The 19,234-nt window shown below is 34.7% G+C and overlaps 1 protein-coding gene across 3 annotated transcripts in view; it reads right to left on the bottom strand.

Annotated features, from left to right (window-relative positions):
- The window catches only part of Sik2 (salt inducible kinase 2), a 117,523-nt gene that overhangs the window by 87,006 nt on the left and 11,283 nt on the right, over positions 1-19,234 (bottom strand). For all 3 annotated transcript variants that reach the window (XM_026392509.2, XM_077796902.1, XM_026392508.2), the window contains exons 2-3: positions 18,174-18,290; positions 15,105-15,168 (exon numbers count right to left, since the gene is read on the bottom strand). In XM_026392509.2, coding sequence (XP_026248294.1) covers positions 15,105-15,168; positions 18,174-18,290 — 181 coding nt within the window. The remainder of the gene's footprint in view (positions 1-15,104; positions 15,169-18,173; positions 18,291-19,234) is intronic.

Below are 19,234 nucleotides of genomic sequence, written 5' to 3'. Positions count from 1 at the left end.
GTGTTTTTAATTCTTCTTTAGGCAATACTCTCCTCTCCAAATGTGAGAGAAGAAACTGAATAATTATTTCTTAAATGAAAGGTCAAATAAATGGCTTACAATGGGATAAAGAAGCAAAGAGAAAACGTTATACTATTTAATATTTAGTTTGCCAATAGCAAATCTATATTTTAAAACCTCTGATATTTAATGACAGAAAACTGTATTAATTAATTAATTAGTGATCACACAAGAACAAAAGGACTGATGAGCTAGAAATGGAATCATAGGCTAAAATCAACATGGATCTTAAGAGGTAATGCAGACACAAAAAAACACCAATAGAACGATCAGTGTTCCCTGTCCAAAGGTGTATATAGGAATAAGAAAGGGTCAGAGACAACCAATAGCATTATTAATTGAAATAGCACTATTTGATTGGGGTGTAGCCAAGTCTAATCACTTTGGGTTTATACCCTGCACAACCCATCCTGGGCAGTGACAGGATCTGATCCCAGAAGAGAGTAATGTGTATTAGATCTTAGAAACAAAGGGAAGTGTCCTGGGCCACCTGGATGGAAAGGGAAGCACTGATTCTCAGCAGATCAGTTATTAGGATATCTAGCCCAGAAACACTTGCTACTCACTCCTCTACTCTCACTGAAAAATCCTTGGGGTAAAAACCCCAATGGCAGGTCTTGGCTCTTCTCCCAGGAAGGCTGCATAAACAGAGTTAGGAAAGAGTACAATGAGGAGTTTCAATGATAAAGATGCATATACAAATCAGAATAAGCAAACTCTGGAGGAATGTAAATTCCATTTAAGACAGAAAATGAGTTCAACAAATGAAAAAAAATCCTCAAAGAAACAAAGTTAAAACACAATCAGAATAAAATTTTAAAGATGTAGTAACATGAACTAGATTTTTCCTTCACTTAGAATAATTAGCAAACTGCCATATGTGTGGTGTGTGTGTGTGTGTGTCTATCCATCACACAACTGTTTTCAGCCACTAGACAACAGATAACCTAAGACTATGATTACTGAAAGAGGAGAAAAAAATTAGATGAGGCCTAGGATCTCCTGGTTTTCTGCCTAGAGGCACTTTATGAGCTTGACAAGAACAGAGATTCCAAGTAGAAAGGTCTTCAAAGGTCTTACTCAGAGACCTTTTTCTGAAAGCAAAAAGGGTATTTACCCAAATGGGAAGAAAAAATGATCTATATGCAGATTATGGTTTTCCTGTTTTATCCCAAGTAGAAAATCTATCTTTCATACCACCTTAATTCACAGATGAAACCTATCTCTGGTTCTCCCTTTTCCACAAAGAATTAGTTTTCTCTGAATCAATTCAATCTTACTGAGATTCCTAATAAAATAATTAGCTTAATAAAAATTGATCCTAAAAATAAAATAAAACAAACAAATAACCCTTCCCCCAAAACAGAAAATTAGTGAACAACTCAAAACAGACGGCCAAAGTTCTCACATTAACAGAATTTGAGTGGATATGGTTATAGCCAAGATCAGGACAGCTGATGTTTCTCTCTCTCCCTTCACTGTAACCAAGCTACAGCTGCCAGACACAGGAATACTCATTGCTCACAGTACAGAATGTCAGCTTTGAACCATAACTAAAGGCAGGCAGCCAATAATCAGCAGGAGATAGCTGAAATTTAAAATAGATGTTAATAGGAAAACAGGACTGCTTTTCAGAAACCTGTCGACTCAATTAAGGTCTGTTATGCTTCTATTTCCAAACCTATGAAGTTTAGAGACAATTTATTTAATAAACTCTGGCAAATCCCTACCATTCATCAAATGTATGTTCAGAAACTCAACTTTATAAATGTAGAAAACTATGAACTCCTCCAATACAATGGTGAAGTCACTCACCATTTTCTTTTAAATACCCAGCACTAGTCATGGTGTTGAGCATGTAGCACTTCCTACACTCACACAGCTCTGATCTGCTCTTTGATATGCTGAGGAAGACAGACATTGAGGTTTAGAAATGATATGTGACTTGTCGAAGGAGGTTATGTTAGAAGTTAATGTCATAACTAGAACTAGCACACAGACCTTACTCCTGACTTTTCTTTTAATGTCTGACCCAATTTAAACAAAGGCAAGAGAGAGCAATAACAACTTCTTGAATCATGAATCATGCTGGCGCTTTCATGTAGTTACTAGTTTCTCTAAAAGTTAACTAAAAAGATTTACACATAATCCAATTAGACCTGATATCTTCAAAGATAACTTCATCACACACATCTAATAAAAACTCAAAGGGAAAGATCCTAAATATTACATCCAAGGACAGTCTAATTTTATCTGCATGAATTCAACATTTGCATACCCTTTCGAAGTACACACCAATTTAATATCTTTCTACACTGACATCTACCATCTTCAGATGTGTGAAAGTGTTTGCCTATACATCTGCAGAGCAGTTATGTTCAGTCAGTAAAACCATATAACATGTCTTAGGATGTGATTGGATATAATCATTATATAATTTCATACTAACTTTTGATTTTATACAGAAGGCAAGGGGGAATTAAAGAAATACTTTAAGCAGAAAAATGATAAAAATGATTATCTGTATTACAGAGGGATCATTTTGATAGTAACACGTAAAATAGTTTAGAAGAGGAACTAGTCTAGTGACAGAGGGGCCCTAAACTGTCGAAATAATTAAAGTGAGAAATGATGAAATTCTGAACTAAAGCAATGGTGGAAAAATACCGGAGAAGTGAGAAATCTGGGATTAGGACCCTAGTTAATAATAAGCTAAAAAAAAAAAAAAAAAAGAGAATTAAAACTTAGAGTCCTATTGGTTAAGTAAAGTGAGTTACATTTTTTTTAAACTCATAGTAGAAAGCAAATAAACTACTTTCCTAATATTACCTTCAGGCTGTTAAGATAGTAACCAACAGCCATAAAAATTGTCCCTTAGGTTCTCTCAGTAACCAAGTGTCTAAAGGAATTTTGACTAAACAAAGCCCTTTTTCAATTATCACAGCTGGCATCCTAATATGTTACCATTGAAAGGGAAAGACAGGAAATGAATCAATAAACCTCAGGCACATGCTCAGCCTGGAAAGACACAGCATATCAAGGAGCACAAACCTGAAAACAAAGACCTTGGGTAATTTAATTACCAGGCCGGAATCTGCTGACTGCCGGTTTAATTGTTTGAACAGTGCCCAAATTGTCTGAGGAGGTGACCACCCTATGATTTTGCACCATCTACTGCATGTGACCACATGGACAAGTATGAAAAGTAGTTATAAAGAATACAGAACTCTTGGATAACTTTAATTAACCACACCTAGGATTCCAAAGGAAAAAGTTAAAAGTCAAAACTTTTTAATAAATAACCCAAGGCTCTTTTTTAGCAAATTCATTTGCCATTATATAGTCTATGCTGCCAGACAAGAAAAATAATATTTATAAGGGAATGAGCACCAACTGTTATATAAGAATTGGAAAACAAAGGTTACCCAGATTAAATGTACATGCTCTTATTTACCATGATATTCTGAAAAGGTTATTTTAAGGGAGGTGTGGAAGTGGAAGAAAGAAACTGTAGGGTGGTAAGTACTCAAAAACTGCTTAGTATACTAGAGGAAGCCAATTTTCTCCCTTGATTTAGTTTGTATTTCCTCATTCATGTTTATCTCCTAAAGAGTAAACACTCCTTTCAAAAACTGAACAAAGAAGTATCAGACTACTTGACCTGGCAGTGTTCTTCTGTTGGCTTCACTGAGTAAATAAGATCTATAAGGTCAAAGAGGACTCTTATACCATTCATTCAGCAGGCATTTATTAAATGCTTTATATTGTGCTAAGTCCTCACCAGAAGCTTACAGTCTGTTAGAGATAAAAGATAGGCATGAAGACTTTTTAAACAACAATAAAAGGTAGTATGTGGAATGCTAGTAATTCTGGTGAAACAGGAGGCTGTGGCAGGAGGGCCACAAATTTGAGGCCAGTCTGAGCAATTTAGTGAGACCCTGTCTCAAAATAAAAAATAAAAAGGGGTAGGGATGGAACTTGGTGGTGAAGCATCTCTGGGTTCAGTCTGCTGTACCCTCCCCCCCACATACACACACATGCATGCACGCGTGAGCACACAAAAAAAGGGTATGTAGATAAAACTTTCAAAATGAGTTGTTCAGGAAAGAGAACTACATAGAATGCTCTCATAAGAGGAAATCAACATCGACAAAATTAATTGGGAAAGGCTTTATTGAGAAGATAGAACTTCAGCTGGAACTTTTAAAAAAGTAGGATGTGAATCTATAGGAGCAAAGGGCTTTCTAGGGCACAGATTTTTTTTTTTTTTTTTTTGGTTCTGGGATTGAACCCACGGGCACTCAACCACTGAGCCCTATTTTATATTTTATTTATTTATAGTCTCATTGAGTTGCTTAGCACCTCACTTTTGCTGAGGCTGGCTTTGAATTTGAGATCCTCCTGTCTAAGCCTCCCAAGCTGCTGGGATTACAGGTGTGCACCACCACACCAGGTGAGCACAGATTTTTTTTAATTTAATTTTATTTTTTGTAGTTGTAGATGGACAGAATGCCTTTATTTTATTTGTTATGTGGTACTGAGGCTTGAACCCAGTGCCTCACCCGTGCTAGGCAAGCACTCTGGCACTGAGCCACAACCCCAGCCCTCAAGCATTTCTGCATCAGAAATTATGTTCTACTTTGAGATCAGCTCAAACCAATATGGAGATCAGCTTTGTTATACGTTTTGTTAAGAGACAGTCATTAGATCTGGTAAGAAGTCCACTGGGCAGTTTCCAAAGTATTGAATGAAGAAACCCAAATACTTCCTACTTCCATTATAAAAGAGAAGGGAATTAAGGGCTAAAGCTACATATTACATCAAGAGGAATTGTTATATTCACTATAGTGGACAAAACCATTAAATGTTTTCCTAGCTTCTAGCTTTTATGATAAAACTATAAAATAGCCATCAAGATTCAATTCAATTAAATGTTACACTAAAGGAAATGAAGGGTGGGCAGAGGATCCTTTTGGCAGAAGAAACAGAAAAGAGTAAAGTCACTGAGCTAGAAGTGGTTTGTTAAATTTGAAGAAGTTTGAGAGACCATATAACTAGTTAGTACATCAGAGGTGGTTATCAACTCTGGGTACAAAATCAGACAACAGCTTCATTTGAGTAATGTTACTTAATTGCTTACTTGCTTTGTGACTCTGGGCAAACTGTTTAAACTTTCTGCTTCTCAGTTTTTCCTGTGTGTACAAGAATGAATATATATGGGGGGGGGGGGTTTGCTGGGGATCAAGTCCAGAGCCTCCCTCATGCTAGACAAATACTCAACCACTGAGCTATATATTCTCAACCCCAAAATGAAGATATTAATAATACCCATCAAGTATTCAAGACATAACCTTCACTGTTATTGTTTTTAAGGACAGGGTGACTATAATGTAATAATTCTTGATGGCTCTGTTAAATACCCTGGACTTTATTCCCAAGCAATAGAAGGCCCTGAAAAGTTTTAATAGGATCAGATTTTTGTTTTAAAAAGATTACTTAGTACCTTCTATAAAAAACCCCAAAGGGAAAATTTATTCTAGAATTTATTAATGAAGTCTTGCTTTCTTTCAGGAATAAGTACCCTTCTTTCTCTTCAATAAAATTCTGTACATGATTATATATTCTTTTCACTTTGACAGCCTGAAGATCACAGCCAAATGTGAAGCTCTTAGGCCCAAACTGCCTGCATATTTGTATTCCTTTTATTCCCCCAACAATTGTTTTCTACTCTTATATGTATTTTCTGGTTCAGCTCTCTTGTTATTTATATTTTAGAATTATTTTGGAATTATTCTCTTTTTAAAATACTTTTGCTCTTTGTGGAATGAGATGCAATATAATTAATCAAGCAAAAATAAAGCATAAGCACCACGGCTTCACAACGCATGAATCATGCACTGTAGATGCACTCCCAGCATGCTACCATAATTGCTCTTTTGGCGTTAACCTAGTCAGATGGAGCAAGAAAACCAGATGGCACAGGAAACCTCTCTCTATGCAAAGAAGAGGAGGAGGAGCATGCAGACCTAAGGCTTTCCCTGAATTAGCAGGCAATCATGCCAGGAGTAGAAGAGAGCTTAAAAGTAGCAAGAAGCTGAGAAATTATGTACAAGCTCAAGGCTATGGTTTTTAATTTTTAAATATAAATATGCTTTTCCCCCTAAAGTCTTCATCCATTTCATAACCTTCGGTCTTTTTACTGTCTACTTTCTCATATCATAAGACTATTTTGTTGCTTTACTTAGTTCTCTCCAGAACTCTCCATTGATTTCTCAGTTTGCCTTTTCAACAATAACCTTTCGGACGCAACCTTTAACATGCATTTGATCTTTTACCATTCTAATCCCCAATCTTGGACATTCATATTGTCTACTTTTTCTCCTCTTAGGTTGAGAAGCACAGCTGGCTGTGAGCTGACCACAAACTCCGATATTACTAATTATTGATCCTTTTATTCATGGCTTGACTGTCACAGGAGTACTGCTGTTAAAAACCTTTTCCCACTGTTTCTGTTATACTATACTTTCCTTGATGTCTCATCTGCTACACTTCAGAATGGATTAAATCTATCCTCTATGAACACACTCATCTTCCTTTTCTTCTACCACAGAGCTCCTCTGTACCACATCCTTGGCATGATCTCTACACCTATGCACACCTCTCAGGGGAGGACACTTCCTCTCTTCTGAACTGACCACTCCCTGTGCTCTTGTCCATCATCTCATTTACTGTGGGAACTTATTTCATCAACTGCTTCTTCTTTCTGCTTTTATTTTTTTCTTTTCTAGTTTCTTCAAACACCAAAATCACAAGGAAAATCATGACAAAATAATGTATTATACAGACCCTAACCATCCCTCAGTTCATTCTTTCTCTCCTTCCTTTCACCTTGAAAACCTCAAAATAGTTTCATAATACCTTTCTCCCTTTCTTAACCACCCACGTATCCTTAACCTCTTAAATTTATTCAGAGATATTTTTCTTTAAAGTAATTGGTAATTTCTTTTTTTTTTTTCCTTTTCTTTTTGTACCAGGGATTAAACCCAGGGGTACTTAATTACTGAGCCAATCTCCAGCCCTTTTTTATATTTTATGTAGAGACAGGGTCTTGTTGAGTTGCTAAGTGCCTCAATAAATTGTTCAGGCTGGCTTTGAACCTGTGATCCTCCTGCCTCCGTCTCCCAAGCTGCTGGGATTACAGGCATGCACTACTTCGTCTCGCCAATTGGTGATTTCTTGATGATCAAATACCCTTACTCCACTCCAAGCTCTTTCCTACTTTGACTACTCAGGACAGAAACTATTTCCAAGACACTCTTCAACCTCATCAATTCCTCTTTTCCACTTGCCTTCTATATGAAGGTATAATTAAAACTCACTTCTTAGCTTTCTTCATTCTGAGATTTCATTGTTAAAGTTTCCTTTATCACTTCTATAGAGATAATTCTCAAATCTATACCTTTATTCTAAACTCTTCTTTTTGAGAGAGAAAAGAATGTATCTATGTAGATGTATAATTTACATACAATAAAATACAAAGCATTGGGTGGTTATTTAGACATAATAATTTATACTCTGTGTGACTATCATTCAAAATAAAAATACTTCCATTATCCAGGATACTTCCCTCTTGGTCCTTTCAATTCAATTTTCCTCTCTCCTTAGAAGTAATCACTTTCCAACTTCTATTACCATCCATTAGTATTGCCTGTTCTAAAACTTTACATAAACAGAACCATATAGTTTATATTCTTTGTGTTCACTATCTTTTGCTCAGCACAATGTCTGTAAGATTTATCCATGTTGTTGCATGTGTAAGGAGCTCGATCCTTTTTCCTGTTGAGTCATTTTCCATTGTATTTCTACCCACAAATTGTTTTGGATACCTTCTCCTACTGATGGACATTTGGGTTGCTCCTGCTTTAGGCAAATGTTAAAAAGCTGCCACGAACACTCTTGTACAAATCGTTTTTATGAACATCTGTTTTTATTTTATTTTTCTTGGGTTCGAGCACATGGTAAGCATATGCTCTACCACTGAATTATAGCCCTAGCCTGACAATTAACATCTTAATACAGACATTCAACCTCTTACATCTAAATAACTAAAATAGAGATGGCTTCTTTCCTCTGCCTTCAGACTATATATCACTGCTGGATTTACCTTTCTAAAAATGGTCTTTGATACATCATCATCTTTTGGTTTAAGGATGGCCATTCTAACAATCTTAACCTTATCCTAACACTCAAGGGCTTTCCTAATTGGTCCTAACATATGAGAGTAGGGGGAAGAATTCAAAAGGTAACCAAAAGATTGTGCCTAAAAGAGAAGAAAAGTCCAGAAGTGGAAATATAAGCATATTTGGCAAATGGAGGTAAATTCAAACTGATCAACTACAAGAAGTGAAAGTGGTTGCTTCTGAAGGAGTAGGGAAGATGGACGACTGGTATTTTCTGTAACAGATCTTGCAGAATTATTTGACTCCTTTAAGTTTACTAGCACAAGTATATGTTTTGCAAAAAATAAAAACTTAGACGATAAAAAGATAGGAAGGGAGACAGGGAGAGAGGGAAGTAAAGAAGGAGTGAAGGAGGGGAAAAAAAACCTGAACCTGGATGGTGGCACATGCCTATAATTCGAGCCTCAGGAGGCTGAGGCAGGATAATTGCAAGTTCAAGGCCAGCTTCAGCAACTTAGCAAGATCCTGTCTCAAAATAAAAATTAAAAAAGGCTGGAGATATAGCTCATTGGTAAAACACCCTTGGGTTCAATCCCTAGTACCAAACAAACACACAACAATAACAACAAAAAGGATGATTTATTAATTGAGGTGAATATTATACTCTAATTTGGTTGTCCACTCCTAAGGATCATCAATAGATCTATGCAAGGAATAGTTGGACACATCCATGGTCTTAGTGGAGCTACCCTATTTTGGATTTTATCCAGTAAGCAATAGGGTAGTAAGTGAAAGTCATTTAACACAATTGTGATAAAATAAAAATAATATATTTGGAAGATTAAACAGGAATTGTACTGAAATGTACTTGACTAGGGAAGAAATAAGCTATGGTAAAAAAGAGATCTTCACTAACTGAGGGTAGAGGTGATGAAAGTCTAGATCAGGGTGATGACTGCAGTGACAGAAGGATTTAATTTCAAGTAATTCTGCAAGAACACAGGGTATGATCTGCTGGCCAACTAAGTATGAAAGGAAACGAAAAATAAAAAAAGGAACACAATACCCTTCTAGCACAGAGTAGGCACTGAAAGAAATACTAGCAAAGAGTGATTCCAAGGCTGAGACAGGAGGATTGTGAGTTAAAAGCCAGCCTCAGCAAAGAGGAACACTAAGCAACTCAGAGTTCCTGTCTCTAAATAAAATACAAAATAGGGTTGAGGATGTGGCTTAGTGGTCAAGTTTTCCTGAGTTCAATTCCTGGTACCAAAAAAAGTGATTCCAAAGTTATAAAACTAAAGATAAATCTTAATCCATAGTCCTAAATAAACAATTTAATACTGTTTGTGTGGGTATTTCTCATTTAGGTCTCCAGTTGACTTAAAACATTTCTGGCTTAGGTCACTTAAAATCTTATATATGTATATTTTTCACTACTTGATTAATGTTGCGTGGACTATATCTTCAGGAGCCACATGAAATTTCAACTCTTTTACTAAAAACCATTCTCATGCCATTACCTTGTTTTTAATTTTTTTAAATTAATGATTATTATAAAAACTCAGAAAATAAAGATAACTAACATGACTGTTTTTGTGTTTTAAAAAGATAATTCTGGAGCCAGTGTGAATTATAACAATTAGGAGGAGGCCGCATAACATAGATAAGGAAGAATGAGGATCCTACCTGAGGAATTAGCAGTGGGTATGAAGAGATGGGGACTTCTTAAAGAGATACTTAGGAAGCTGTAGGGGCAGGATTTAAAACTATCTGAAGAGGGATGAGGGAGAAGAAATCAATACTAACACCAAGGTTCCCAGTTTTTAGATGATTTTGTACAAGTACAAGATGAAGCCAAGTAAGGAAAAGTACAGAAATAGTTTTTGTTAGAAAAGACAATAGAGTGGTTGGGCTATAAGCTATATGACAAAGTCAAAATAAAAAATCAATTGGACTAAATGATCTCTAAATTCTCTTCAGAGTCTTTAATTCTAAAATAGTGAAGATTATCCAAAGTTTTCATCATCATTTTTAAAAATATTTTTTTAAGTTGTTGATAGACCATTGTTTTATTACTATATGTGGTGCTGAGAATCAAACCCAGAGCCTCATATGTCAGGCAAGTGCACTACTACTAAGTCACAGCTCCAGCCCTAAGTCTTCATCATCTTTTAAAATTAAATTTTATTACTCATTATCCTCAGTGCTCAAGAAATAACTATACCAGGAAAATAACTAGTATTCACTGTCCAACTTTCCTATCTTCTTCAGATTTTTTTTCTCAGAACTTGGATTAAACATTTACTTTAGACATTTAAAAATAAATTTTATATATTTAAAATCTCCAAATTATGCCTCAATTTATATAAAATAATGTGACACAAATCTGTTTCAGGAGTTTGGATAAGTTCTTAGCAAGCATAGAACTGAGACAATCCATTTTTATAAAAAGGACACCTACCATGTAACAGCCATGTCTAGTTTAATGAAACTACAGCTTAAAGTTTTAAAAATATCCCCATAGGTAAAGGCTTAAAAATCTTTCTCTTGCTGGGCATGGTGGTACATGTCTGTAATCTCAATGGCTCAGGAGGCTGAGGCATGAGGGTTGCAAGTTCAAAGCCAGTCTCAGCAACTTAGTGAGGCCCTAGGCAACTTAGCAAGACACTGTCTCAAAAAATTGAAAGGTCTAGGGATATGGCTCAGTGGCTCAGTGGTTAAGTGTCCCTGGGTTCAATCCCTGGTGCAAAAACCAACCAACCAAACAACAAAAAATGCAAAAAACCCAACAACCTCTTTTGCTTGATCTTACTGTCCTTCTCAACTTATTTTGGATAAAAAAAATCAAACACACACACACACACACACACACACACACTTTGTGCATGTGAGTGCATGAGCACTAAGAATTGAACCCAGGGCCTCACCTACGCCAGGCAAGCCCTCTCTACCATTGGGCTACATTCCCCGCCTCACTGTCCTTATCAACCATTTCCCCATTTCTTTTTTCCCTTTTTGCAGCAGAATTCCTCTGAAGAGTCATCTATTTTGATCTCTTCATTGTTCTTTTCCCATTTTCTTTAAATCCCTTTAATCAAGCTTTTGACCCAGTTGCTCCACCAAAACTGCTCTTACCAACTGCTAAATATAAAGGTAAACTGTCATTTTCCCACTATTCTTGACCTATCAGCCTCACTGACACAAATGTTCACTCCAGCCTCCTGAGATTACTTAGTTCACTTGGTTTCCAGGATACCACATTCTCTTTTTTTCCTTGTCTGGCCCGTTTGCTGGTTTCTTCTCTTTTCCCAACCTTTTAATGTTTGAGTGCCTCAGACATGAGGCTTTGTCTTCTTCCATAATTATATTCACTACTCACTACTTAAGTGGTCTTTATCTGTCGAAACATCTTACTGATTTTTTCTTTCAAAATATAGTCTGAGTTCAACAACTTGTGACTTACTACCCTGCTTCAAACCTGGTCTGAACTATCATCATCTACTACAATAGCCTCTGACCCGATCTTCCTGTTTCTATCCCTTCCCATTATAGTCTGTTCTCAACACAGCAGTGTGTGTCCCAGTGATACTTTTAAAATGCTAGATTAGATTCAGTTCACTTCTCTGCTGAAACCCTGCTGAGAATGGTTCCCTAATTTTATGCAAGGTAAAAGTCAAAGTCCTTAAAATGGCTTATAAAGGCCCAAATCTGCCCCACTCCTGCCTCAGATCTACTTTCTAACATCATCTTCTACTAGTCTTGCTCACTCTTGCTCTTTCCTTTTGCTTCTCTCCAGCCCTACTAGCCTCCCTGCTATCTCTTGAACACACCAAGCAACTGTTGCCTCAGAGCCTTTGAATTACTCTTTTCTATCTCTGGATAATCCCCCCTCTCCCCCTAGCTACAGAACTGTGCTTTTTAAATCTTTATTCAAATGTTAGTGAGGTGTGCCTTGATCACTATATTTAATATTGCAACCCACTCCCCCAATCCTCATCCCTCCATTCTTGTATGTAAAGAAGCAGGAAAACATGAACATATCTGAGGAGAAACATCAACCAGTCCTGATCTAGAACTGACAAGTGATACTGGAATTAGCACACATGGATACTGAAAATTATTATACTGTATTCAAGATGTTCAAAAAGCTAAGTAAATACATGGAAGTTGTAAAAAAGTTTCAAGTTCCTTCTAAACTTATACAACATCTGAGATGAAAAATATACTGGATGGGGAAAACGGCAGATTAGACACTGCAGAAGATCAGTGAACTTGAAGACATAGGAAACAGCAGCTACCTAAAATGAAAGAGCAAAAAAAAAAAAAAAAAAAAAAAAATTTTTTTTTTTTTTAACGGAAAAAGAGTATCAAGTGAGCTGTGAGTCTATTTCAAACAACCTAATAAATGTTTGACTAGAATCTCTGACGGAGAGGAAAGAAGAGAAATGGGACAGAAAAATTAGTTAGGAAAACAACAGAATGAATTCAATTTAGGCATTTAGACATTTTTTAGCTGTTGTTCACAGGTCCAAGAAGATCTGTGAACACCAAAAAAAAAAAAAAAAAAAAAAAAAGAAAGAAAAGCATAATGAAAACCACACAAAGGCATATCATAATCAAATTGTTATGTGATAACCAGTAAAAATGGGAGATCTTAAAAGTAGACACAGGGGGGGAAAAGCCATATTATATAGAAAGGATTTAGAACAATAGCAGATTTATTATCAGTAACAATGCTAATGAAAAGACAGTAAAACAGATATTTAAAATGCTAAAAAAGAAAAGACAAGAAAACCAAAACAGTCAATCTTGAATTCTATACCTAGTGGAAATATCTTTCATAAACAAAGACAGGGATGGGGCATAGCTCATGAGAAAACACTTGGCTACCCTCTATGAAGCCCTGGGTTCAATCTCTAGCAATGCAACAACAACAAAAAACAAAGACAAGATAAAGACTATTTTAGCATATAAAAGCTGAAAAGATTTCATCACCTATGCTATAGGAAATATTAAAGTAAATCATTAAGCAAAAGAAAACTAACCCTATATGAAAGTATGAATCCACACAAAGGAGGATCAAATTATACATGTACATAATACATACACATAATACATACATAATACACATAATACATACATAATACACATAATACATACATACACATAAATCATATACATGTACATAATACATACAATTATACATACACATAATGTGGCAATGGTTACTACACAGGTAAATATGTAGGGGTTTACAAAAAACATTGAAGTTTTTATAAAAGATACCTGCTAAAGGAAAACTAACAAAACTATATTGTTTGGCATAACAGACATAAATAAAATATTATAACAAGAATATAACGTGCCAACTCCAAAAAACTAAAGGCCGAATGTTCTCTCTGATATGCAAATGCTAATAACACAATGGGGATGGGAGGAGAAGTTCAGTAGACTAGACAAAGGGGAATGAAGGGAAGGGTGCAGATATAGGAATAGGAAAGACAGAATGAATCGGACATAACTTTCCTATGATCATATTTGAATACACCACAGTGAAACCCTACAACAGATACAAGCAGAAGACTGGGATTCTAATTAGAATAAGTTATAGTTCATATATGTATAATATGTCAAAATACACTCTACTGTCATGAATATCTAAAGAACATAAAGGCCGGGTGGGGCAAAATAGAAGTATATTATTTTTAGGTTTTTATACTGTATTTGATGTGGTAAATATTTCTTGAAGATGGACTGTGTAAATCAAAGACTTGTTTATGAATGCTCATAGTAACTTACTCCTAATAGCCCCAAACTGAATCCAACCCAAGTGTCAACAGATGGATGAATAAGCAAACTGGGGTATATTAATATAATAAATGACTACTTGGAAGAAAAATAAATTTTATGTTGATATACACAACAAAATGGATGAATTTAAAACAATTATACCAAGGAAAAGAAGACAGACTAAAAAGCAGTACATATCACAAATTTATATAAAATTCCAGAAGCCACAAACAAATCTATAGAACAGAAACAGAAAGTAGTTGATTGTAAGTACAAAAAAACTTGAAAGTGATGGATATATTCATGTGGTGATGGTTTCACAGACATGTGTATGGATATCAAAACTTTTCAAATTGTACATATTAATTTAAGTATGTATAATTTATTGTATGTAAATTATTCCACAATAAAGCTGTTTAAAAAATTTTTTTTTGAACTAATTATTTAGACACCAGAATATTGTGGTTACATAAAGTAAAAATAAATAGATATTTTAGATGATAGCTAGAATAGAATACTTTCAATTTTTAAGGGTAGAATGGATCACAGAGACCAACTAATTGAATACTGTTCTTATTAAAGATAAAGGAATCAAATCCCAGAGGAGGTTAGGGACTTGCCCTGAGGTCTGGTAGCTATAGTGACACAAGGACAGGGATTAAATCAACATTATATCCCCAATACCTAAACCATAACATGACTCAATAATTCTTTGTCCAATCTTTCCCATGGAAAGAAAGGTAAAAAAGAATATAAAAGTAAAGAAAACCTCCGTTGCAACATGACTGAAAGTTTCTCCTTATTTTTGATGATCCAGTCTCTTTAACACTATAAGAGAATTAAGCATATTAACCCCCCCAAATATATATGTTAAGTTATAGATGGACACAATATCTTTATTTTATTTTTATGTGGTGCTAAGGCTTGAACCCAGTGCTTCACTTATGCTCTAACACTGAGCCACAACCTCAGCCCCCAACTCTTAAATAAGCTGAAAATTGAATAAGAAATAACCCATCCATGTAGATTAGTGACCTTTTCAAATTAAAAAAAAAATTAAGGCAAAAAACTTACCAAAAATTTCTCCATTTTTGGCATATTCTGTCACAAGGTACAACATACTCTTGGTCTCCATTACCTATTGATACATAATTTCATATTAGTCTCACAGGAAGGACATTCTATGGGGTTACCTAAATTTAAAGTATTAATAAAAAATCAGTTACGAAAAGTTCAGAGAAGTGTACAAGGCAATATCTGTATGCTAATATTTTAATGAAAAGCCTAGATCCTTTTTCTAAATGTGTCCAAGGACTAGTAGTAGCAACATTACCCAGGTGCCTGTTAGAAATGCAGAATCGAGGGCTTCACCTTGGACCTACTGGATGACAATTTAATAAAATTGTGAAGTGATTTGTATGCACATGAAAACTGGAGAAGTACTAACATAGGTAATGGAAGTTTTGAAGATCAACTTCAACACCACCTCACAGAGTTTTTGAGCCCTAAGTTTTTGTGGTACCCTTGATTTTAAGAAAAGAAAAATAAAATAGAAGAAATTCATTTATCTGGCCTGCAGCCTAGCTAATCTGGTACAACATAGTATTCTTCCTTCTGTACTTAATATTGTTACAAAGTACTACAATTGTAAAACACTGTTTGATAGCTTCTTCTTCATAGCTCTATTGCTAAATACTTTTTTTTTTAGTTGTAGATGAACACAATACCATTATTTATTTTTTTATGTGGTGCTGAGGAATGAATCCAGTGCCTCATGCATGTGAGACAAGTGCTCTACCACTGAGCCACAATACATACTTTTATTTAATTTTTCAAGGTTCACAAAGTATGTTGTCATCAATCTGACTTTTCAAACTATACTGAATATATATCTATTTAGAAAGGAAACTAATTTTTAGATTCAAGATGATTGATTTGCTTTTCTATAACCCAATTTTAATTGTTATCTACTGAAAGGCTAAAAACTAATTTTGTTTTAAAATATAAGATTAGAACTATTCTCCATCAGTCCAAAAAACTAACAGCTACCTATAATTTGGGCTTAAGCTAATCAAATAATAACTCTATTTTAATCAATTACTTAATATAAATAAAGATAGGATTGGGCTTGGGTTGTAGCTCAGTCGCAGAGTGCTTGCCGAACATGTGTGAGGCTCTGGGTTTGATTCTCAGCACCACATAAAGATAAATAAATAAAATAAGGTATTGTGTCCATCTATAATTAAAAAAAATTTTTTTAAATACTCTTTAAAAAAATAAAGATCGGATTATCATGTGAATCATAATAATGATACTCTTCAGTTTACAAGAGATTTCCTAGAATATGATTATTTTCCCAGAAGTATTTTTTTTTGGAATTAAAAAAAAAGTTTAAAGAAAGAAAAACATTGATATAAATTTTACCTAAAAGGCTTCTGTAGTTTTAGAATGTTAGGAATTGGTTTGAACAGCACACTACAATCTTTCATTCTTGGATGCTATCTCATAAGCCAATGGTCTCCAATATTTTTTATTGCAAATGTCTACCAATAAATGTTAGTCAAATATATATGCAGGTTATATCTACATGTATATGCATATATTTATGTACACATACACAGATATACAAATTATATACATGTCCCATTGTATAAATATACCATGTACACTATGAAATGCACAGAGGAGGACACAATAAACCTAACAGAAGTTCTAATATTTTCTTCTTATACTTCTCACACTTCCAAGTATAAGAAGAAATAAAATATTAGTATTAGAAGAACTTCTTATATTCCCAAGGACACTTTTACTAACCCATTTGAGAGCACAGTAGTGTGAAACTGAACTGGATTTCTGATAAAAGTAAGGGCTGTGACTAATTTATGAGGTATATGTTAATGTGATGTTTATCAGCAAACTTCTAAAAATGTAATAATCAATATCACAGGCCAGTATAAGCCAACTCCAGAATGCCATGGGTATAAACATCATACTTTGAAGATGAAAGTCACAAGTCAGAATGCTGGAACTTTTCAGTTTTAGAAGTGTTCTGATTAAAAATGCCTACTTAACTAGTGAATAGAAATATTAGAAATGTTTTATATTACTATTATTAAACATGAAATATTCTTTAAAAACCTGAGAAAAGGTTTCTTTTAAAACTGTGACTTAAAAGAGGTACAGTTTACAAAACTTTAATCTTAATAAAGTTGATTTTTTAAAAAAATCTTTTGGGCTGGGGATGTGGCTCAAGCAGTAGCGCGCTCGCCTGGCATGAGTGCGGCCCGGGTTCCATCCTCAGCACCACATACAAACAAAGATGTTGTGTCCGCCGAGAACTAAAAAATAAATATTAAAAATTCTCTCTCTCTCTCTCTCTCCTCTCTCACTCTCTCTTTAAAAAAAAATCTTTTATTTAAAAAAAGAATGGTTTTATTTACTTTATGTGGTAAAATCAACCCCCTCAAAAAAACAATTTGGTGGTAACACACAATCAAGGGTGGAGGAGGGAAAAATAGAAGTTCAGTGAATTGGACAAAGGGGAATTAAGGGAAGGGAGAGGAGAGGGGGATAGGAAAACAGTAGAATGAAGTGGACATAACTTTCTATGTTCATATATGAATACATGACCAGTGTAACTCCACATCATGTACAATCACAAGAATGGGAAGTTATACTCCATGTATGTATAACATGTCAAAATACATTCTAATGTTATGTATAACTAAAAAGAACAAATAAAAATTAAAAAAAAAAGATTTGGCTTTAGGTATTACAAAGTATGCCACTAAATAATTTTGTATTTCATGAAACATAAACAATATGTTTTTAAAATAAGCACAAGTGCCATATCCTCATTTCTGGCACCACTAACAAAACCCAGAAAGTTCAGGCAGGGTATCATAAATGCACAGTTGCAAAATAAATAACCAGCAATTGAGAGACAATTTAAAATCACCAGTTAGCTTCTGATTTCCAGATTTTTATTTAAGGATAATACAGAAAAATAGATGTGTTTGGTTTAGTAAAAACATGTTAATTATTCTTTTATAGATTAAAAAAACTAACATAAAAGGAAAAAGCATGATGCAAAACAGAGATCTGAAAATGGCAAGCATGAAGAAATATAAGGCTAAACCATACCTGATAAAGTTTGATGATGTGAGGGTGGTCTAACATTTTCATTATTTGTACTTCTCGGTAGATTTTCTCAAGGTTCACTGCATCCAGCTGAGACTTGTCTATTATTTTTATCGCCACCTGTGTCCCAGATATAAATACAATCAATATGTAACAGTTAACATTTTCTGTTAAGAATTCATCTAATAAATGACATCTGACTTTGCCTGTAAGTTACTATGACCATGATAGCTAGTTTAAATTCAATGCATTAATTCATTTATTTAACAAATATTTTAAAAACTCTTACCACGTGTAAGGCACTGCAGTAGATTTTGTCTGGCAGTGTCTTTAGCATGCTATGAAGAACAACTCTGCAAAGTTACTTTAATAAAACATTTGGGGCTGGGGTTGTGGCTCAGTGTTAGAACACTTGCCTAGCATGTATGAGGCACTGGGTTCATTTCTCAGCACCACATATAAATAAATAAGTAAACTAAAGGTTCATCAACAACTAATAAAAATATTTTTAAAATAAAACATTTCACTTCAATACAACTATAATTTTTTACATCATCTATAAACTGAATAAAGTCTTATAAGTTTCAATTATCTCACTGTAAAATACCTACAAAATAATAATCTGTCTGAATGGATAGGGAAACTTTGGTATATATACATAATGGAACATTACTGAGCATTAAGAGAATAAAATCATGACATTTGCAGGTAAATGAACAGAGTTGGAGAATATAATGCTAAGTGAAGCAAGCCAATCCCCCCAAAGGCCCAATGTTTTCTTTGATATGAGGATGCTGACTCATAATGGCTAAGGGGGGTGGAGGGAGCATGGAAGGAATGTAGGAACTTTAGGGCAAAGGGGAGGGAGGGGAAAGGAAAGGGCAAGGGCAAGAGGGTAGGAATGATGGTGGAATGAGTTAGACATGTATGAAGACTCGAATGGTGTGAAAATACTTTGTGTACCATCAGTGACCTGAAAAACCGTGCTCTATTGTGTAATATGAAATGAATTGCATTCTGCCATTGTGTATAACAAATTAGAATAAATGATTTAATAAAAAAAT

Source organism: Urocitellus parryii, chromosome 4 (assembly GCF_045843805.1).
Source record: "Urocitellus parryii isolate mUroPar1 chromosome 4, mUroPar1.hap1, whole genome shotgun sequence".
Lineage (NCBI taxonomy): Eukaryota > Metazoa > Chordata > Mammalia > Rodentia > Sciuridae > Urocitellus > Urocitellus parryii.
The sequence above is the reverse complement of the archived record's forward strand: the minus strand, read 5'-3'. Positions and strand labels throughout refer to the sequence as shown.